The following is a 23,011-nucleotide window of genomic DNA, read 5'->3' on the forward strand; positions in this document are numbered from 1 at the left end:
AGTGGACACTTCCGAGTCTTCCTGTTCAGTTCATTCCCCGACAGTAAAGATTAAAATATCAGTTCTCATTGGATGGGTACACAGGACAGATTGAAGCAACCACAACCACTTAACTCAGTTGATGGCCACAGTGCATAGGAGCCAACTCCTAGAGGTAGAGTCCCCAATAAAATATTTTAGCGGGCCGCCTCCCTCAAGTTCATGGGCATTGCCATTCAAATGATGTGTGTGCACTGTCTTGTGATTGATTATGCAGGGGGGAGCTTACCTGTTCCACCCCCAAAACTTTATTCAAGTTGACACCCCTGCGGCCATGAATGCCATGTAAGGAGCAGCACATGCTGCCAGTACTGGGCCCACACTGGTGTGGGCCCAAGTCTTGCCCCCTGCCAAGTTCTGAAGAAATCAAGAGCAGTTCAATGTGTTTGTTGTGGAATGTTGGCTCATTATGAGAGTTAGGGCACTGGAATTACACAGTGATGAAGCCAAAGTTGTATTTGTGATTAGTCTGCTAGAAGGGGACACCAAACGCTGGGTGGCCCCCATTCTCATTGCCTGGCATGCAGGGTTGTCCTTATGTGCCTTGTAAGGTAGCAATCATGGAGATTTGAAGGGGCAATGGGGCATCAAACACATAGAGTAAGGAAACAAATATTGGTATGCATTGCAAATAAATACATTAAACAGAAAACAGGCTATAACTGGACCCTTCCATTCTTTATTTTTGTAGCCATCTACATCTGATCTTGCAGAATAAGGTCTTTTCAAGGTGTTTTTGAGTGCTGATGCCAAAGAGTCATATAATCTAGATGGCAGAGTGTGGATTGTGCATTAAAACAGTGAGGTGGGGTGATCTCCTGGTTTTGTTTTTGTATAGTGATCATGAGATCCAGTTTCATTCATCTTAAAGTGTCTTCTTAGAGCCAAGTATCGCTAGGCACCTTCTTACAAATGTACCCTATGCGTTGCTCACAGTGTAATGCGATCCAGCAATCCTTATCGCAATCAAGGCCTACTGCAGCACAATGGTTTCTGTCTTCGTTTTTAGGCTCATCTTTTTGCCAGTACCTGAAAAGAAAAGAGCAGCACTGAGCAATCAAGATTGGATGTATACTTCCTCATGTGCTCCCCATGCCTTCTATCATTAAAAAGATGTTCAGCTCTTTCTCTCTTAACATCCACCCACAATTGGGATGAATTTTTAGAATTCTAACCATGTAAGGAAAACAACAACAACTGTGGGTCAAGACTGTCTCTTTTCTTTTCACATGAAGTGGTTTCTCATAGGAAACTACAAAAAGTGAGGGTGTCACTTTGGAAGGCTCAGTGGTACACACAAGAACTGTCAGTCAATTTAGTTTGGGAAGTATCCAATGCAGTACTCCTGCTATTGCCAGGGTTTCCATTTCTGCAACAGAACTGGACCTCTCTCCTTTCCATATGCACCCACATCCTCCTCAGATCTGCTCTGGACCGTTGTGAGTGTTGAGAGATCCTTACTCTCAAGTAGCAGAGTTAGCACAGTAGTGATTGTTCTGAGCATATTAAAACCATGTTAGATTTGCATCCGCCTTTATCCACCTCATCTCACATCCATTACCCACCCCATGCATGAGGCGAGCAATGACACTACACAGAAACAAAAATAGCTATGTCCTCAAATGAATTACAAAATATAATCTATAACCACAAAGCCATTATAGGGTTGATTGAAATGATATGATATCTCTCACATATATATCTTATCTAAATCTAACATGATGGTTCTAAGTTTAGTCAATTATCCATAGTTGACAAAGGTATCACCCAAGCCTCACTCTTATTGTCACTTGCATTCTCCAGTGTCCATTGTATCCTGAATCAAGTCCCACTACACAGTACTAAAATTCTGTGATAAACTTATTCTGTGATAACTTCCTCATTTTTAGCTCTCTGTAAATCTATTAAATTTATATTACTAGTAATAGTAGGTGTTTTTTACTCCCACGAGATGTTTGAGTGATCAAGTCTAAGATCACATACAGTAGTGGCTCCCAATTGGTGGTCCACGGACTTGTTAGAAAAGATGGCGCCCAGTAATCTTCTGCTGCACCGATGGACGTCCGTGCCGATAGAAAACGTAGGCTCCCTTAGCTCTCTTAGCATAGTCCTTAGCAGAGTTCAGCAGCAGGAGAAACTGTTGCCTTGTGTGTGGATAATAAATCAGACTGAATGCAGGCCTTTTGCTAATCTCCAACAGTCTTTTAATGAGAAGAAAAACATCATAACTCAGCCCGGCAAGAGAGCGGACATCCTTTCGCCTCTCAGCCAAAAACGAAAGAAAAAAAGCACACAAAGAAAGATTCCCGTATGTGAACATAACCACGCCTCAGAATGTGAGACGTCACACAGAACTGTTTAACCCTGTAAGTTCTGATTCTCCTCACACCCCTCTCGTCTCGCATCCTGAGGGAAACTGTGAGTATAACTAACCCCAAACACAACCCTTCACAGAGTTGGACTCCATGGGCGTTCTGACCCCTGCACAGTCAGACATCCGGAACTTCTCAAGCAGCTGCTCAATCTTGCCTTTCTGACTGAGCAAGAAACTCCTGTTCTCAGACCTGTCTATATTAACGCCTAGATAAAGCCGAACGGGACCAAGGTTTTTGAGCTTAAACTTCTTACCAAGCTCTTTGGTAAAACCTTGCACCTGTCTATCTGTCTGTGCACAGCTCTCGGCCTGCCTGCCCTCTGGTAGCTTCGTGGTCGAGCACACATCTAAAGACCTCATTGAGTTCAACTCCTTTCCCATTGCCTCTTGCCCCTTCCTGGCTTCTGCTTCAGGCAACTGTTGAACCTCCTCAAAACTCTCAGGTTCGCACTGCGCTAAACCAACCCACACGCTGGTGACCTCAAACCTCTCAGGTGGTACCCCCTTTGTGGTGTGTGCGGAATGTCTGAGCACTGTCTCAGGTGCTCCCTCTGACCCACTGGGGCCAGCAAGTGTGTCTCTGACACCAGAAGACTCCCCCTCTGACTTACTGCGTCTTCGGGCCTTCTGCACTTTGCTAACGGGAGACGAAGGCTCACTCTTGGGCTCTCTTTTAACAACCTGTGGAGATGCCCATCCCTGTTCTTGACCCTGGTCAGAGACCTGGTCCTCATCAACAGGTTCAGCTTCTAACTCTCCCTCCTCATCAGAATCAGACAGACATTCTGAGAGAACGTCAGGATTCGCATGGATCCTTGACCAACCATTCTGCTCACAGAACTCAGCACTTCTGCTGATTAGAATCCTGGACTGATCACCTTCTGGATAGGCAAACCTCCACCCTTTTGTCGCAGGCTCGTATCCACAAAAGATCATTTTCCGGGACCTTGGGTCACCTTTATTTCGTTGAGCCTTTAGCACAAGCACCCAAGCTTCGCAACCAAACACACGGAAGTAGTGCACTTTCGGCTTCTTTCCGTGCAGCAAGAAGTACAGTGTGTCACCTACAACAGAGCTATAGGACCTATTCAACGTGAACTTGGCCATCTTCCAAGCTTCGGCCAAAAAGCTCTGAGGCAAACCAGAGTCAAACAGTAGAGCGTCAGCTGCCTCAGCTAGCGTACTGTTCCTGCGCTCTGCTACGCCATTCTCCTGAGGAGAAGCAGCAACCGTCAACCTGTGACGTATTCCCTTCTGGTGGAAGAAACTCTGCAGAGCAGACCCAGTGAACTCTCCGCCTCGGTCACTCTGGAAACTCTGCACCTTGGTGGAAAACTGTAGTTCCACTGCCGCAACCCAATCTTTGATCAGTTGCGCTGCCTCGCTTTTCCATTTCAGCGAGAAAACCCAGCCGTTCCTAGAAAAATCATCTGTCAGTGTGAGCACAAATCTGGCCCCACCCAGACTCGGCTTTTGCATGGGTCCACAAAGGTCTGTGTGCACAAGCTCAAAAGGCTTTGTGGTTACCCTCTTCGATCTGGGATAACTGCACCTTTTTACCTTTGCTCTTTTGCATGCCCTACAATCTAGGAATTTATCACATGCTTTCAACTTGCAACCTTCAGTGCATTCGGGCAACTTCTGGATATATTTCCAGCAGCTATGCGGCATTCTCCTGTGCCACAAGTGAGCACACAAATCATGAGTGGGAACGTTAGCACACCTCGCCTGTGCTGTCTCAGCATCCCCCTTACCCTCCAGAGGTGTCTCCAGAACAAAGAGGTTGTTCTGACATGCAACACTGACCAGTTGTTTCCCACCCCTGGAAATAGAACAGACATCATTTTCAAAGCAAACCTTATAACCCTCCTGTACAAGAGCGGATACAGATAAAAGACAACATTTCATTCCTGGCACAATGTAGACCTCCAGCTCTGCCTGTAAAAAAGAAACAAACACATTGCCAACAGTGATTAATTGTCTCTGTGAACCATCAGCAAGAGTGACTGTTTTCCCAGTTGAAACAGCCCTGCAGTTCCACATTTCACCACTAGGTGGTGCTGGCATCAGGTGGTGGCTGGCTCCTGAGTCGATGTCCCAACGCAGCATGCTGCCCTCACTGGAGTTGTCTCGCAGCTAGGTGATAAGAAGAACCGTCTGTCTCACTTCCTGTGTCACGTCCTCCCTTCGCATTCCCATGCTGGCCTCCTCTCCTAGACTGGCTGCCATGGAAACCTGGCTGGCTGCCATGGGAAGCGACCTTGGAGACATCCTGCCTGGCCTCTCTGGCTCTCCGCGGGCAGGATCGACGCAAATGGTCAACAGACCCACAGATAAAACAACGACAAGTGGAAAAAACCTGAGCTGTGCCTTCTGCTGGCTTGGCCCCCCCCTGCAACCGGCAGGGCTCTGTGCGCCAGCTCGGCCCTCTCTGAGATGGCGTTCCTCCTCATCACATAAGCGACCAGTGGAAAACTTTGCAAACTTGCCTTTGGTCTTCTCTGCCCCCCCAACCTTGCCAGCAGCTCTCCTTGAGGCTGTACTGCATCTGGGGACGTGGCTTTTGGCTTCCGCTGTGGTTTCTCGGCAAACCCTCTCCAGCTCCTGCCAAACAGCCTGGGCACTGTCAAGACCCTCCACCAAAGGCAGCTGTGAGCCCTCCAAACTGAGCACTATAGCTCCCAGGGCTTTCTGATTCTTCCTCTGTGGGGCTTGGGCAGCTGCAACATCTGCTGCTGCAGCTCCGGCTGCAGCTTGCTGTGGGGGCCCTCGGACCGCCTCCCACAGACCCTTGGCTACCAGCCAGGCCTTCAGCTTCCTGGACCACTCCTCCCAATTTCTCCCATTTAACTTTTCGAAAGGGACGGAGTATGACTCCTGGCCATCTGCCATCTTCTCCCCCGGGGCTGAGCCTACTCACGTAACAGCAGCTCCTCTTGGCACCCGGTCCTGAAGATGAGATCCTCCCCAGCGAGCTTCGCTGCCTCAAACATTAGGCAGGAGCTCCAGCTGGCTTCTCCCACACACACAGGCACGACATGGCAACAGCTTCCAAAGCTTGGCTAGCTTCCCATAACCTGTTAGAAAAGATGGCGCCCAGTACTCTTCTGCTGCGCCGATGGACGTCCGTGCCGATAGAAAACGTAAGCTCCCTTAGATCTCTTAGCATAGTCCTTAGCAGAGTTCAGCAGTGGGAAAAACTGTTGCCTTGTGTGTGGATAATAAATCAGACTGAATGCAGGCCTTTTGCTAATCTCCAACAGTCTTTTAATGAGAAGAAAAACATCATAACTCAGCCCGGCAAGAGAGCGGACATCCTTTCGCCTCTCAGCCAAAAACGAAAGAAAAAAACACACACAAAGAAAGATTCCCGTATGTGAACATAACCCCGCCTCAGAATGTGAGACGTCACACAGAACTGTTTAACCCTGTAAGTTCTGATTCTCCTCACAGGACCACCCACCCAGGGGTTCCATGGTGTCATTCACATAACTAAAACTGCCACGGAGATATCAAAATGTTCAAAGGTAGGGTGGCCCATGGCATGGCTTTTGAAAATGAAGGGGTCTGCAGTACTTAGCTAACTGGGAACCACTGGCATTCAGGGTTTAATTTCCCAGCTAGTATTATACAACCCCACTGCCTGTTTGTAAAGTTTACTCAATACCTTTGTCAAAAAGGATTCGTGATTGGTATTGGGTGCATCAATAGAGATGAATGTCATTGGATTTTGTTCCAGGAGACCTTGCAAAAATGAAAGCAGCCCTCTGTTAATGCAGCCTTGGTAATAAATGCCAGTCCAGTTGTCTGTTCTACTACCAAGCTGTGGGTGAGTGAGATCTTACTCTGACCTTGTACATCCATCAACACAAGCTGAAAAGAGTTGTTAGGTACTTAAAGGGAACCATGAACTGTCTTAAACTGCTAGCTGACAGTGTTGCTCAGCTTTAGGTTCCTGCAAGTCCTTTTGAAGCTGAACTAAGGAGCACAAACCATTTAAAAACATGCCTTCAGCCTCTTCTGAATCACTGCATTCACTAGGTTAGAGAAGCAGGAAGAGGAGCCTTCCTGCCTCTCCAACCTAGTGAGAAGCAGCAGCCGCTCATCTGGGCAATGATGTGGAGGAGTACATATGTAGATCTTTGGTAGTAGAGAAAATTGCATGGCAAAATATATTTGGAAAGGGAAAAGATCAATTATGTAAACAGAATCTGCAACTTTTTGGAATGCATGCCATTAACAAATGTTTCTGCAGAAACTTACGTGATTATAGTCTCTATTCCTGCCAGCCATCTCCATTTCATTCCCTTGTCTTTAAAGACTCCAAACCAAAAAAACTTCTTACGCCTTTGTACTTGCTCGTTTATAAAAAACTAGGGTAGGGGTATTGAGAAAGAACAAATAAAATCTTTTAAGACAATGTCTCTTTCTCTGGGAGACTATAGCCCTTTACAGAAATTCAACAGGCATAAAACAAACACATTTTAAAAGGAGAAGGTATCACATTTGAAGACCGAATCCAAATTTTGGGGGGAAAGTGATCAAAACTATACATTGTATTCCCATCTCCAATAATAATTTCATATACTGGATGTGGTATTGTCCCCCTGATCAAAATTATGATGCTTATGGTGATGATGAGGATGATGATGAATGACGAAGATGATGGTGGTGGAATCAAGGAAGCATCCCAAAGAGGAAATATTGTAGTGAAGGGTAATTTCACATGCCATCACCAAGACTGGCTACATATGTGTTCCAGTCATGATACAGAGTTATAATTTCCAGATACTGTAAATGACTGTGCCAGAGAACAGTTGGTCTTGGAACCATCTAGCAGGACAGTGAGCTGTGTGTCAAATACTCCAATTTCTGCATCCATGTTTGATGGTTGGTTCCAGAGACACTGGAATCAGTCCGGTTGTGGTATGCTTGATGGCATGGCGATGGGGTCTCATCCATGTCTGTGCCCTGCAGCACCCCAGTAGCCCCTGTGCCAGAGCTAAAGGGCTGGGAAAAGGATATACCTTGCAAGCTCCTCTAGAGTCATCTCCATGATACTCTCCTGCCAGAAGGTTAGTGTGGTGAGGGAAACGTTTGTTTCTAAGCACTCAATACATCTCAAAGAGCAGAGGAAGAATTTACAGAGAATCCAAGAGATAGATGCCTCTGAAGTATCTACTCCTCCTCCTCTTCCTCCCCCTCCTCCTCCTCCTCCTCCTCCTCCTCCTCCTCCAAGATCTCCATCCTGACTGCCAGCTTCATTCTATTAGAGCTCAGCAGCTCCAAGAAACCTTATTGAGTCCCAGATGGTAGCAGCTCTCCCTGCCCCTCCCACCCCTTGGCTTGACTGATGGAATTGCTGTCTTGGCTGCATACAGGCACATGTAACCTTGCTAAATGGATAGTGATGATAGGAGCCCTTTGGCTCAAGAAGATCCCCTACCTTTCCTATACTTAGCTTTGATGCTCACCTGTTCTTCCCTTGTTTCCACAGACATGAGCTGGGCACCTTCCCTCTCACATTTTTTTTTGGAATCTGCCCATGAGTCTTGGTCACGAGAAAGGAAATACATTGTCCTTTGATATATAATCCAACCCTCATTCAAGTTTTCAGTAAGGAGGTCTTTGAGTCAAGCCAGATATGCAGGGAGATCAGAAAAAGAAAATAAGATAGGGAATTTAATGGGAACCACCTTGTATGTCTGTGTAGATTTCAATTATTTTTATTAAGTTCATTTCCGTCTCCACGTGATAACATATATTCATCTGGGAAGCTCAGAAATCTTAAAACAAGAAAAACATTAACTCTTCAACCCATGTTGATGGTGCAGTAAATACCTGTATGGGCATAGCTGGAACAGGGAGCACAGTCAAGAACCTCACCTACTTGTTTCCACCTGGATACTCAGGGCAGAATCAGGGCAGACTTGAAGGTTGGGAAGGGGGAGTAGTTGTGGTGTATCAAAATTCTCTTTCTCTTTCCAGGCCCTCTGTTGAGTTGTGGAGGGGGGAGGGGAATCTAGAATGTAGGTTCCTGGCATAGGGCAACTGGGACAGATGTGGGATTCTGCTGGTTCACCACCCAGTTTGCTGCCAAGCATTCTCCATGCTGGAGCTGACAGGATTGATCTAGTGGGCTTCCAAATCCAGTGGGCTTCCAAATGGCTCTGGGGGGTTTTCCAGCTGATCTGACAGGTGCTCCTGCTGAGTTTTGGCTGATCTCTGGAACAACCAAACAACAACAACAACAAAGTATAAGCAGCCCATCTGACTGGGTCCCCCCCCCAACCACTCTGGGCTACTTCCAAAAAATTAAAACACAATCAACTATTTAAAACGTCCCTGAACAGGGCTGCCTTCAGATGTCTTCTGAGAGTCAGATAGTAGTTTTTGTGGAGTTTGGAACTGACAGGGTTAAAACTCCGTGGTGTCCTGTATCTGGGAGGAGCTTGATGCAGAGAAGTGCGTCACAGTCTGTGAGCAGAGTTGCTCTCGCTTCTGCCTGAGAGACACAGCTCAACTGAGAGGCTGTGAGTGTGTGCTTTTGGAAGCACGGAGATGCCAGAAAGCTCTGATGGAAAGAGACTGATTTATGGCTTGTAAATAAACGCTTCTAGAGATAAGAACCGATCTGTCTCTGGACTTGATTTATCCCTTTTCTCACACGGACACAGGACCACTGCTGCTACTCTGCTCTCCTGCCAGGTCAGAGCTTCTAAGCTTCGGAGACACAGAGGCTGCGCAGGGAAGCCTGGCTGGACGCAGGATTTATATTCACCCGAATAGTTTTTTCCCCTTGACATCTGGGGGGAGGAAGTGCCACAAGGTGGGCACAACTACCCAGAAGACCCCCTGCCTTGGCTTGGCCTGTTTTGCCCCCTAGTATACTGCAGAGGAGAGGGCGAAAAAAGAAGTTGGGAGATGGCTTGAACGCAAGTGGAGGAAAAATCTAATTGAATGCATTCAACTACTGGTGAGGGTTCATCCTCGAACCTTCCAAGTGGCAGTGAAGGATACAAAGAAGCCTTGCTTTGCTTCCTCCATTGTGCTATCCAGCAGAGCTTTCCTTCCCAGGTAGTGTGGGGCCTGCTACAGTCTGGCCCAAAGGAGATGATACAACTGAAAGCAGCTTTCTGCGACTTGCTTGCAAAGCATTTGTGGATAAAATTGCTTGCATCCCCTGGCATCTTGACCCACCCTGCTATGAGAGCCAGTGTGGTGTAGTGGTTAAGAGCGGTGGACTCGTAATCTGGTGAACCGGGTTCGATTCCCCGCTCCTCCACATGCAGCTGCTGGGTGACCTTGGGCCAGTCACACTTCTCTGAAGTCTCTCAGCCCCACTCACCTCACAGAGTGTTTGTTGTGGGGGAGGAAGGGAAAGGAGAATGTTAGCCGCTTTGAGACTCCTTAGGGTAGTGATAAAGCGGGATATCAAATCCAAACTCTTCTCTTCTTATTATTACAGCAGACAAATCTCAAAGAATGTCCAGAGCAGAGTCTGTCTCCATTGTGTTGGGCATGTTTCAGTCGGTAAGGTTTGTGAGGTTTGTTGGTTATAGGGTTAACCTCTATGTGTCCTGCATCTGGGGAGGAGCTTCCTACATCCAGGAGCTGAGTTCTTTGCCTGTGAAGTTACTTTCACTTCTCACCGGAGAAGAGTCAGAGATAAATGCTATGGCTCACACTGCTGCTCTGCTGCTGGCTGGGATTTCTGGTGCAGGGAAACGTGCCAGACCCGGGCAGTTATCCAACAAGGTTCAAGAATGTGGACAAGGTCCTTGGATTGGTCAGGACAACCACTTGCACACTGGACCCTGCCCCTTGTGGCTGATACAAACTAGCAGGGAGGGGACAGCTGGCTGGACTAGAAAGGTGATTAATGCCTCTTTACAAGAGGGGCTGGTCCCAGCCTGCTTGAAGGCAGGAGTGGTAAAACCACTCCTTAAGAAATCTTCCTTGTGCTCAGAAAATCTAAGTAACTGCCTTCCGGTTGCTAATCTCCCCTTCCTGGGCAAGGTTCTTGAGAGGGTGGTTGTGGACCAGATCCAGATGCTCTTGGAGAAAACTACTCAGTTTTCAGGTCGGAGGGGGCAGGGTTTCTGTTAAGTCAGGTGATTAGCTGTGGGAGGAGCTTATCAGAGCTTGCAGGGCAGCGGCACGCGCCTGGCGGCGCGCACAGTTTCTTCCATCTTTTAGATTTAGGGGAGCTAGTCTCAAACATTTGTTGGGGGAGACCTAGGGTTTTTTTTTGGGGGGGGGGTATTTGTCCTATGACTCTATGATTCTATGAAATCCATGTCAATCAGGATTTAGACCTGGTTTTGGAACAATGTCTTTAAAAGAAATCATATTTCCAAAGGTGAAAGAGAAAGAGGGGAAATGGCATTATACAACTCTCACAAAATGTGTGTTTTGGTGCTGAACATCTTTAGCTTGCTTTTTATGTACGAGTGATATAATATGCATTCATTCCCATTCTTTGCTTTCACATCTAAAGCTTGATAGACAATTTTATAATCACTTTACACTTTCGGATGATGGGCTTGTGAAACAGGAGAGAGGTTTTGCTGTTGCACCAACCACCCCACTGCCCAGCAGTCTCTCTGACCAAGTTGGCAGAAGTTGCCTTCAAAGTGCTGCTCATGAATCTCTCTCTTTCAGTTGACCTCTTTTGATTGTCTCTGCAGAGGCAGGGCTCTCGTGGGTGAAAATAATAAAGGACAGGTCTTTCAGCTGACCTGTTTTGATTGTCTTTGTTACAGCAAAGAATGGCAAAGTCTTTTCTTTCCTAACCATAGAGGCTAAATCAATTCAAAAGTTCAAGAGAACTGAACTGAATATATCTGATGTTTCCCTAGGGTGGCCCCATGCAAAGGAGGGCAGCACTCTGCTCTGGCTCTAAGAGTTTTCAGCTAGAGGAGGGGCTTTCAGCTGGGGCAGAATCAGGGCAGGATCCCACTGCACTACAATTCTGCAGCATCGTAGGGTAGCTTACCAATTACGTTTTGTAGTTCATCATTTTTGTTGGCAAGATACCGCATTTCCTCTGATTTGTTTTGTGCTACAGCAAGTATTCCAAAGTCTAAAAGTTTTGAAAAAGTTCAAGGCAAAATAGTATCTGAAATAACAATCTGCAAATATTAAGAAACCATTTTCAAACATTTTCAAACACTCTAGCCTGAAACAAGAAGCAGAGCTCAAGGATCGGGTTCTTATGAATATGAGGACAGACTTGATTCTCTGTGGCTGAGATCACCAATGAAAGGCCTCAGAAGAATCCTGCAGCTGGATCAGACCAAAGACCCATGCAATCCACTATCCTATTCTCATATTATAAGTGACTCATGAAGTATCTCTAATCTTCCTCTCCTATGTCCTCCTTTTCTGCTGGGAATCACTGGATCACAAAACAATTCCCACCTCGAGTCCCACAGTAAAGCCAAATATACAAAGAATACTTTGCAGTTTTCTGTTATGCTTTGTGAGATCTAAGAAAATAGAGGTGCCAAAACTCTTTTTCTGATGAATATTGTGTTGCATTCCACATAATTCTAAGGAGGACATTAAGTCAGTGCAGGAATTTATCCTTGTACAATGCAATCTTCCGCCCCTTTCCCTCCAATCTGTTCTGAAGTTTCCCCCACCCTGCAGAGCAGCTTTGCCGAGCATGCAGGGAGAAGTGGGGGCAAAGTTCCCTTGTGCCAGTGCTAAAATCTTGCAGTATAAACAGTGTGAAATACAGTTTGATGGGGAAGGACAGCATTTCTAGTGGGGGGATGTGAGAATCACAACCATCTGCTTTTCTTCTTGCTGAGCAATGAAACGTGATAAACTCTATTGGGTAATGAGTTTCATTGAATATATGTATTGCTTACACAATATGAATCCCAAAGTGAACTACAGGAATTGACGCCTGTTTAAATTAAACAAGGTCTAGCAAAAGTGAGGATGTGCATAAAAAAATGCTTACCATCCTTGTCTTCATGGATTGAATCAAGCCCAACAACAAAGGTCCGAATCATATCTATTGCCATTTGAAACTCGTCTCTTTTTTTTACTTCCTTTTGATCTAAGGATGAAGTAGGTAGAAAAGAAATGATTAAAATGTCTGACTGTCTAGTCAGACAGTATTATTAAACTGCTTTTAATATTGAACTGCTTTTAATATTGAATTTAAATTGATGATTTGTAACGCAGATAAGAAGTCAAATCAACAAAACCATGAATATGACTTTTATTAATATTTCCTGCTCTCAGCCCTTGGTAGGACTTCAGAACAGCAGGGTAGCCGCTGTTTCAATTTGGCCTGTTACTTCTGTCATTAGATGGTTTGGCCTTCCTTTGAGAGCTTTAGATTTTTGGTTGTCTAGATAGACCTGTCCTCTTTGTCCTACAGTCTTGCATTTGCCAGGCTGCCTCATGCTCTGCCACACGCTTAAACTGTGCAAATTCTTGGATCATTTGATTCCCACCACCTGAGATTTGCTTACTTTTGAGTGCCCTTTAAAAATGAATTAGGTGTGCAAATAGGTCAAGGGCTCATCTATCCAGTGCTATTTTTCTACAAAAAGAGGTGCTGGAACTCAGCATGAATGCCTCCCTTCGTCTCTTAAAATGGCAACAGCGCCCACCTGATAGGGCCTGGAACTGAGTCCTGATGAATTCCAGCTGAAAAAAGCCCTGCATATATCTAGATATTTAGGTAGGCTCTGGACTCACCCACTTTGGCCATGGCCTTTTCCTCTGCAGCCTGTTTCCCCCAAGCACTTTCGTTCAAGGGACTGGAGCCCTAGAAGAGGGCAGGGTGGCGAGGATCAGGAATGGGGGCTCTTCCGAAGCAAATGAGAATTAGTTGGGAAAGGAGCAGAGAATTGCAAGCTGAGAAAGGGAATTGCCCAGGGTGTCCCAGGGACTTGTGTTAGTCTATGTGTTTGTTCCTAGTGCTGGAACCAAACAGTGCCATTGCTCTCAATGGGTGACACCTGTAACTCCCTCCCTGATATCAAAGAGAGAGGGTAAATGAGGTAAATGGAAACTGGATCCTACCATCTCTTTTTGGAAATGCTATTGGCATTCAAGCAAAGCCCAGGACAGTAGTAGCAAAGTACGCCAATTATGTACTTACATAGCAGGAAAAGCAGCAGTGTCAACGCAGTAAAGAGGATCATCATAAATACGACAATGTATTCACCCGTGGGAGATTTCATGAAGGTTACAAACTTCTGAAAACCAGATTCTTGAAGAAAGAAAATTCTGCTTTAGCCATCGGTAGCCAACATATCATTGGCACCCCAGAAAAAAGGATTTTCATACACTGTGGTAGCCATCAGCCAGAGACACTCAGTGGTTCAGGGGGTGGGTCCTTGGGATGCTAAGCAGATGGAGGAAGCAAGGTGAGATGCCTTGCTGCTTGAGGAAACTTCTCTATCTTTTTTCTTTTTAAAAAAGGTTTAATCTATACTTTTCAAGTTTATAGATTTCATTAGTTTTGCAATCTTTTTAACATTTCAAAGTTTGACTTCCTTCCCCCTCTTTCTAGTGTTCCTTAAATTTATTTTTAATATCTTCTGCATATCCCAATTTATTTAACTTGTTTATTTAATTATCTACTTTAAATACCTGTATATATTCTTATGAAACTGCACATTATTATCATAATCCTCTTAATGTTTTTATCTGTTTTCAACTTATCTGTAAATATTCAATAAACCGTTTCCATTCCTTTATAAAACGTTTGTTATCTCGATTTCTTATTCTTCCCGTAACTTTTGCCATTTCTGCATATTGTTAGTATCGTAATGTCTCATTCTCACATTGTATAACGTTGCAGGTTGTCTTTAATTACTTAATGTATTTCTAATAAATGTATTTCTATACAATTTGGGTAGTTCTGTCCCTATAATTCCCAAAAGAAAAGCTTCAAAAGATTTATATGATCTGAGGTGAAACATTGGCACCCGACACCACCTGACTCACCATTGCCCCCTTCACCTCTTACCCCCTTTTCTTCCTAATACAACACTAATGTCTCAACAAATGAAACTAATCTGTAGAAAATGTAAGAAATCTTTAATGAAAGTATATTAAGAAAGAAAGAAAGAAAGAAAGAAAGAAAGAAAGAAAGAAAGAAAGAAAGAGCTCTTCTGGGTTTTTTTTACAAAAGTTATTTTGAACATCCTTTTCAATTAATTGTAGATCATTTCCCTGTAAGCTTTAACCTTACTACAAGACCACCACATATGATAAGAACCTTCTTTCTCGTTACAATGCCAACACTTGTTTGATTTAGATTTATACATTTTTGCCAGTTTACTCGCTGTTAGATACCAACAAGATATCATTTTCATATAATTTTCTATTAAACCATAGCATGCTGTGAATTTTATATCCATACTCCGCAATCATTCCCATGCTTCCATGTCTATATTGCCTTCCGTTAAGAGTTTGGGTGTAATCCTTGATGCCTCCCTTTCCATAGAGGCGCAAGTTACAGCAACAGCCAAGGCGACATTTTTCCACCTTCACCGCATCAAGCAGTTGGTCCCTTACCTTTCCTGCCCTGACCTGGCCACAGTGATCCATGCGACGGTCACCTCCAGGCTTGACTACTGTAATTTGCTCTACGCGGGTGTAACGGGGTTGGGGGTTGTTTGTGCGTAAGGCGCAAACTGCTCCGAGCTGAGTAGTTTGGTTAAAACTTTCCCCTGGCTGGACAGTCAGTACTCCGTGACTGTCTCAGTCACTGGCAGAATCCGTCAGTGGGCGTTTCCTGAATTTCTTCCAACATAGAAGTTCTTTCACACCCAATCGCCGCCTAGCTTCTCTGCGCGGCAGCTTTCTGCGCAGAGTAGGCGGTCCCCTGCTCTCCCCGCTGGCTTCACTGGAAGAGTCCTGGAGCCTTCCCTCTGAAGCTCCCTCAGACTCCCCTTTCTCCCTAGCGTCATGTCTATTTCCTTCCCCAGCGGAAGCTTCCCCTCTCTCCTTGCTGGTTCCCTCTCCAGCGTCATTAGGGAGCCTTATCTCCACCCTTGGCTCCGATGGCAGTTCCCTGACAGCCGGGCTGCCCTTGAAGCTGTCCCAGAAACTCCAGCGGGTGCAGAATGCTGCAGCGAGGCTCCTCACGTTGTCTCTGCCATGGGAGCATATTCACCCAGTGCTTTTCAAGCTGCACTGGCTCCCGGTGTACAGGGTCAGATTTAAGGTGCTGCTTTTGACCTTTAAAGTCCTTCATGGCCTTGGACCCTCATACCTACGGGACCGCCCCATATGCCCCACAGAGAGCCTCAAGGTCCATAAATAGCAACACCCTAGTGGTCCCGGGCCAGAGCCAGGGCTTTTTCAACTCTGGCTCCGGCCTGGTGGAATGCTCTGCCTCATGAGACCAGGGCCCTGCAGGATCTGATTTCTTTCTGCGGGGCCTGTAAGACCGAGTTGTTCCACCTGGCCTTTGGCTTGGAGCCAATTTGATTCCCTCCCTCCCTTTCTTTTTTATTTTCCTTCTCCTCCTGCGATGAGGCTACATATAAATATTTTAATGTTTCAATATTTTAATGTTGTATTTTAATTTTGTTTTTAAGTTGTAATCATTCAACTTGTTTTTATTATTGCTTGTAAGCCACTCTGAGCCTGACCTTGGCTGGGGAGGGCGGGGTATAAATAAAAATTATTATTATTATTATTATTATTATTATTATTATTATTATTAGACTTATATCAGTTGTCCAGTGTATCACTGAGGATTTTACTTGCTCATCTTTTTAGTTGCTCATCCAATCTGTTACCTCCAAGGATGTGGACAGGCTGCTTGGACGAGTGAAACCAACCACCTGTCTCCTTGATCCTTACCCATCCTGGCTCATAAAAGTGAGCCAGGAAGGGCTGGGTGATGGGCTCCATGGGGTGGTGAATGCTTCTCTCTGTGAGGGAGCCTTCCCAGACCCACTGAAAGAGGCGATTATTAAAAAGCTTCTTCTAAAAAAAATATCTTTAGACTCCTCTACTTGCATCCCATACCACTTTCAAATTGTCTCCTGATTCAGATTGATCTCAGAACAATCTCTTAATATTCCCCCCCCTTTTCTAATATTAATAAATTAATAAATTCTCATTTAGTCTGAATCAGCAATTTTGCTCTGTTCTTAATTCCATAATAATAGAGTTGTGATCTGATAATGTCCTGGGTAAAATTTCTACCTTCTTTACCTTAGTGTACAAATCTCTAGAAGTCCATACAGAGTTTGTTCAACTCGCTGAATTATTCTCAGACAAGTAAAATGTAAATTGTCTGTCCAGTGGGTGTTTCTCTCTCCACATATCAATTAGACTTAGGTTTTCTGTCATCTGAAAAAGACCTTAGATAGCTTCCCTTCTTTTGTATTGCTTCTTCTTCTAGTCCTGTCCCATTCCAGGGAAGCTACACCATACATATCTACCATTCAAATCATCTTTTCATTCATATATTCAAATAACATTTCCTCGTCTCTTTTAAAAGTCAGATATTTTGTCATTCCGTTCATATACATCTATTAATATTCTTTTTTCCTCTCTCCTTGTGATGTTATCTATATTATCAGTATTCTTCCTTTAAATAATTGTTTTGGATCTAATTCTGGTTTTTGTATACATTACTATGCCTGTTTTCTTTGTATAGTCAGAGGTCACAAAGTCCTTTCAATAATCTTTTATTGATCAGAATTCTTCTGTGTTTCATCGCAATATGCATTTCTTGAGAGCAAATCACGTTCAAATTTATTTATTTTTACCACATGTTCAATCCCAATCCTTTTTGTTTTATTATTCAGTCCATTTACATTCCACATTAAGATTATCAATGCCATTTTGTCTTTTATTCATTTATCTCTCTTCTCCCCCTCTCTTGGTTCTTCTTCATGTTGTGGCTCCAAACCAAATGCTCTTTCTCCTGCTAATTCTTTTCCATATTTTCTCCAGAATTTATCTGCTACTGTGGGATCTCTACATCTCTGCTTTCACCCTTTAAATATAAAGGAGACTCCTTCAGGGTATTCCCAATGAAAAGTGATTTTGTTTTATCACGGTGTGTCCGTCAGATATTTGTAATTTGCTCCTTTCCAAAGTAGTCCCATCAGGATTTCTTTCAAAATTATTATTCTCTAGTCATCAAACTGAGATTTTTCTGATAGTGCTTCTGTATTATTCTGTCTTTAAATCTCTTTGAATTTTAAAAAACCCAATCACCCAACAGATTTTTTGCTTTAGCATATCTTGATTTTACACGAAAAGGTCTATCCACTGCCACTTTAACAGTTTCTTCACCCATTTCATTCAAATTCTCAAGTTCTTTCATTATTTTTTCACTTAATTCCACTGCCGTATCTTCTGGCAAATCTCAAACTAAGAATCAAATCTTTTAGATGTACTTCCAAAACTGTGATTTCATCCAGAGTCTGTTCTTAAACAATTTGATTGCTTCAGCAACCCCCTCATTCTTTCTTGCTCCTCTTTGTTTCTCTTACCTCCCCTTCTACTTTCTTAAATGATTCCTCCAAGCTGTTTTTTTATAATGATATTTTATTAAATTTCAACAAGAAAAAAGATTACAAAGACAACAAAAGAAAATAAACACAATAAAAATACAAAAGCCAAAAATTCAACTTAAAAACAAGACAAAAAAGAAAAGAAAAATAAATTCCCTCCTTTCAAATTTTTCGACATTCTTTCACTTATTTTCCTGACTTCCTCCCACCTCCCTCTTTGTATTCCATTTAGAAAATTTATTCAGCAAATTCACCATTATTATTCAAACCACTTCATTTTTTACATTAATCTCATTAATTTTGTCTTGTCCTCTTAGTCTTTAAAATTATTAAATTTAAACCATACTTAACTTTTCTGCTAAAGCCAGTCAGTCCTTATATCATTATGTCAGTCCTTATATCATTATGTCCTCCTCAGTCCGGTGTTCTAATATCAGAGGCCCTCAGGTCACTTCCAAGCCCCCTCTGTGGGTTTTCTTGTTTCTGTTTGTAGTTACATACGTCCTTGTTCCCTGTTGGGTTATTTCGCATTTTCTTCTCTTTCTCTTCTGGGAGCCAATCTTCGGGGAGTTCCGTACAGTAATATTCTTCATTTCCTTTTATCCAGTTGTCCCATTCCCCGGTGATGCACTCCCCATCATTTAGTTTGTAATCCAGAAAGCAATTATTCCAGAAATGATCTTCCACCTGTTTCACAGTCCCACTAGAGATCAAAATTTTCTTAAATCCAAAAATTTGCCAGTGTCCTCCAATTTCCATTTCCCAGTGTTGCAGCTTTTGATCATGTAGGACTTGAAGTCTCTTTGTCTTTTGAGGTGCATTCGCAGCCTCTTCCATCTTTCTCTGCCCTTGCACTTGCTCTATTAGGCCAGCTTCCTGAATGGATTGTTGTGCAATTTCTATAACTTCATTTCCCATTGGCACCTCCTTGCTGACTGCAGCTGTTATATAGTCCATCTTTTGATTCATCAAAGACACTTTCTCATCCAGCTGCAGCAGCACATCATATATTTTGTCCAGGACAGATAAAACTTCCTTTCTAGTCATTTCGGTCAAGGTCAGGGAGCTAGTCCCACGGTCTCCCAGTTACAATGTTCTCTTTGTAAATTGTAACAAACACACTGGCAGGCTTCCTCTAGGGGGTGTAGTTACTTTTTAGCATCCATTTTTAAAATGTAACCAGCAAGGAGAAAATTACTTTCGATTTTCAGACATTTTGTTTCCTTTCAACGTAAGAAAAACAGGCAGAAGAGAGCATTGGAATTATTTTTTCCCCTTTTCCAATTCTGTCTGTCAATTTTTCTATATTCAAGTTGTAGGCATCACCGACAGTTTCTTTCCTGTCATTCCATCCCCAGGTTAGGGACAGTGGAGGCTTACTTTCTTAGCACACTCTCTACAGGATTAAAAGTCAAAATTCTCCCCCTTTCCTCCTGCTGGCTAGGGGGTTGATGGTTAAAAATGCAGGAAATTCCAGGCTGTCAATTTATCCAGCTTTTAGCTTGTAAAATCTTTGCTTTATTCTTCATACAAGGAACGGGAGGCGGACTTCCTGTTTACACCTTCCCGTCTCAGCTCAAATTCAAAAATGTTTTTTAGATCCAAAAGTTTCAATTATCCTACTCACGGGTTGTTGTTTAAAGTCTGAATTGTCACAGGAAAAAGGACAGTGCTCTCCGACATCGGCTGTGCAGCTTCGCTCCACAGAAGTAGCGATTGACTCTCAGCACCGCGCCAGCCCCCATCTCACTCCGGAGCCCTTTGTAGGGTCCCTTTGCCAAACGGGGGGGGGGCGCAAACGGTGCCCGCCGAGTCCCACGGTCGCAGGCTTCTTCCACCTGCGGTTTTCAGAAATGTCCCCGCTTCGCTGCAGCAGTGAGACCCGATTTCTGTGGGGCTGTCTCCCTCTGAATCAGAGGGAATCCGCCATTGTCGGAGGTGCCGCCTCCAGAAGTCATGATTCCTCCAAGCTGGATGTTTTCACCTTTAAATCCTGTACGGTTTTCTCTACTTCTGAAGTTTTATGTGACAGTTCTGCAATTTCTGCTGATAAGTTTTAGACTGCCTGCGCATTAAAATCAGCCTTCTGTCCTAGTCTCTGTATACCCTCCCCCATCTCTTTTCTCATTTCTAATGAAATTCTAATGTCAAATCAGACTTTGTGTCTCCTTCTACAATTAAACCTTTTCTCTGACTTGGTGTTGTGATGGGCCTGGAGGTGGTTTCTTGCCGACTTTAGCCATAGCCATATCATAATGTCACTAGATGGTGATCTTTCCTTTATTATAGGGAAATACTTAAAAAGGAAATAAAAAAGACCCTGCAATTAGTTTTGGGGCCATACTGTGTCACTATATCACTATATTTCCACCCTTTGTCACCAGTTAGTATCTAACCCCGTCAGATCCCAATAAAAAAATTGTAAAAATGCACAGTGAATAAAAATAAAAATTAATCCTTAGTTTATGTATTACAAAATAATAATAATAATAATAATAATAATAATAATAATAATAAAATCAGCAATCCACAAAGTAATTCAGATGAATTTCAGTCTCACAATGTCCATCTCCTTTGGGTTATCAAAAGGAGGCTATATATATATATATATATATATATATATATATACAAAAAAAAAAATTATTTTTAAAAGGAAAAAAGGAGGGGAAAGGAAAATACAAAGTCCCACTTTCCTCTCTTCCATTCCACAACATTTAGATCTTTGTGATTTGACCCGCTTGCTGGAAGATATTTATAAAGTCACAAAAATTCTGCATCCAGAGATTTAGAGAAATCACAAGTTAATCAAAATTCTTCACCTGGAATGCTTGTAAAAATAGTCACTAGACTGTACTTGTTCTCATTCTCATTCTTAATTCAGTCCCTGAATATTTTCTCCATGCAGATCAACACCCGTGTCCGGGGGGGGGGGTGTGCGGGCGGGCCTCCTCTTTGCCACCCTAGTCTGGATCCAATGGTTTTATTGACACTACCTTAAATTATTTTTCTTGCCTTGTCAAATTGGTCCAAATTCCTTTGTTTGGAGATGTCACTGCTTCAATGGAGGCACAAGAGGCAGCTTACTGTGGGTCTTCAATTGTGCTGTGTGTCTGAGCTCAATCTGGGATCTTTTCAGCTCCCTATGGAGCTTTGGGAGAATCTAGAGAGCATATTTTGACACCTCTGGACCTTTCAGAACCTGAACTTTTCCTTCAGGCTCTTTTTGAGAAGGTGCTTTGCCAGAGCCCCATTCTTCGATTCTCACAGCAATCAGGCTGCTCAGAGCGAGCAGTCTCTGTCATCCTCCATTATCCATATCCAGCAGGAAGTTCTGGAGGAAACTTTTCTGATAACTAGCAAATAAAAATGCTAGCAGAATTAAAGTAAATTCAGCAGCATATAATTAAGTTGGGAGAAAGTGAGAAATAATTTATATGGATAAAATAATTTATAAATTATATGGATAAAATAATTTATATAATTTAAGTTATACTTAAATGGAGTAACAAAAGGGGTCTCTATAATATAGTGTATTTTAAAATGGGGTTTCAGAGTTTTTAGGGGTTTTTGAATGTTTTATGTAGTTTTTATGTAGTTTTATGTAGTTTTTATGTAGTTTTATGTAGTTTTGTAGTAGCTTTGTGTAGTTTTTCAATTTCATTGTTCTGCATGGGACAATGACAATAAAGATATTGTATATTGTATATTGTATATTGTATATTGTATATTGTATATTGTATAACTTATATGGAGTAATTAGAATATGCAGTAGCAGGAGGATAATAATTAGAAGGAACCCTGGAAGGGGGAAAAGGAAGTTGAAGAATAAATGTATTTGGCTGTTTTCTTTTTGTAAATGTGGAGATTTGTATAAGTGTGGCATACGGCAGGGAGGAGGCAGAGCAAAGAAGGCAGTCTTTGCCCTCGCTCATCCCAGCCCCCTCCGGCTGCCAGGATACCAGGCAGAGGCTGGGAGGAATGAAGGCAAAGATCGTTCTCACTTGCCCCAGGCCCCTCTCGACTCCCGGACTGCCGGGGAGAGTTTGGGGGGAGAGAAGGTGAAGATCCCCTCACTAGTCCCAGCCCCCTCTTGGCTCCTTGTCTCCCGGCAAGGGTTGGGGTGCACACATAGGGTGCCCAGTGATGGTTGGGGATGTTAGCCCCTCAGTATTGCAGGAGTTGGGACCCAGGCCTCAACATGTTTACATGGCTGAAGTCCCTTGCATCTCCTATACCCAACGCCCTGAACAAGATACTCCCTCTGTACACATAATTCCACATACAGAAGCTTTACTGGGCTGGCCATGGGCTCTGTTTTGATGTCGCTGCTGCGGCAGCAGGCTAACTGAGGAGGTGCAGTGCAGCTTGTGTGGTCTACACATCTCCACCCACCCCAGCACCTGCTACCTGAGGCAACTGCCTCATTCTGCCTAATGGTAGTGCCATTCTGGACTGCACACAGTAAAGGAACACAACAGCCATCAGCAAAGAGTGGGCTGATTCCTGCGGTTCCTATGGGGCTTAGTGGATCTCTGGCACCCAAAAAGCTGTGTGGGCTTTTCCCTGCATTCTTCCCTGGCACAACATGTCTGGTTCCACTTTCTACCTGTCTCCCCATCAACTTCCCTTTCTCGTGCATTCCTCTGCTTTAAGAGACACCTCATCCCATATGACTGTGCTGTATACAGACCACCAGTTCCTGGTTGTTCTGCTTCTCCTGGAGCTGCAGCCTTTGCAGGCGCTGCTGGCTTTGCGGGTGCTGGCTTCCCCATCCTCTCAGTCTTGTCTGTGAAACAAGAACAAAGCTAGAAACAACAAGCTAGAATGAGACAACAAATGGAGATTAAGTTTATGAGCACGTTAGGTATAGAGCGGTGACTGTCAGTCGGATCGGGACTGCTGATTCTCTTAGATCTGTCAGCAGCCTTCAACATGGTCAATCATGAACTTTTGAACCACTGCCTTGCCAACATGGGTATTCAGGGCACAGTCCAACAATGGCTGCGTTACTTTATCTCAGGTCGGGTACAGAGGGTGGTGCTAGGGAGGGTGTTGTGGAGTCCCACAGAGCGCAATCCTT

At 43.8% G+C, this 23,011-nt stretch overlaps 2 protein-coding genes and 1 long non-coding RNA gene across 8 annotated transcripts in view; 1 reads left to right on the forward strand and 2 right to left on the reverse strand.

The window, feature by feature from the left end:
- Positions 1-10,091, forward strand: part of LOC307224446 — a 202,557-nt gene extending 192,466 nt beyond the window's left edge. Inside the window, exons 2-3 of the long non-coding RNA XR_013842529.1 lie at positions 9,312-9,629; positions 9,885-10,091. This is a non-coding gene — a long non-coding RNA (uncharacterized lncRNA). The remainder of the gene's footprint in view (positions 1-9,311; positions 9,630-9,884) is intronic.
- Positions 1-23,011, reverse strand: part of LOC307224310 (uncharacterized protein) — a 199,998-nt gene that overhangs the window by 122,339 nt on the left and 54,648 nt on the right. The window lies entirely within an intron of this gene.
- The window catches only part of LOC307224356 (CD209 antigen-like protein A), a 76,495-nt gene continuing 54,180 nt past the window's right edge, over positions 697-23,011 (reverse strand). For 4 of the 6 annotated variants that reach the window (XM_079991203.1, XM_079991205.1, XM_079991202.1 and 1 more), the window contains exons 3-9: positions 22,622-22,717; positions 13,542-13,652; positions 12,387-12,485; positions 11,412-11,498; positions 7,888-8,039; positions 6,677-6,786; positions 697-1,068 (exon numbers count right to left, since the gene is read on the reverse strand). In XM_079991203.1, coding sequence (XP_079847329.1) covers positions 918-1,068; positions 6,677-6,786; positions 7,888-8,039; positions 11,412-11,498; positions 12,387-12,485; positions 13,542-13,652; positions 22,622-22,703 — 792 coding nt within the window. In that variant the 5' untranslated portion in view covers positions 22,704-22,717 and the 3' untranslated portion in view covers positions 697-917. Of the gene's footprint in view, positions 1,069-6,080; positions 6,158-6,676; positions 6,787-7,887; positions 8,040-11,411; positions 11,499-12,386; positions 12,486-13,541; positions 13,653-22,621; positions 22,718-23,011 lie in introns of all 6 variants that reach the window. The other 2 variants (XR_013842479.1, XR_013842478.1) reach the window with 2 other exon arrangements.

This window comes from Podarcis cretensis, assembly GCF_951804945.1.
Source record: "Podarcis cretensis genome assembly, chromosome: 9".
NCBI classification, from domain to species: Eukaryota; Metazoa; Chordata; class Lepidosauria; order Squamata; family Lacertidae; genus Podarcis; species Podarcis cretensis.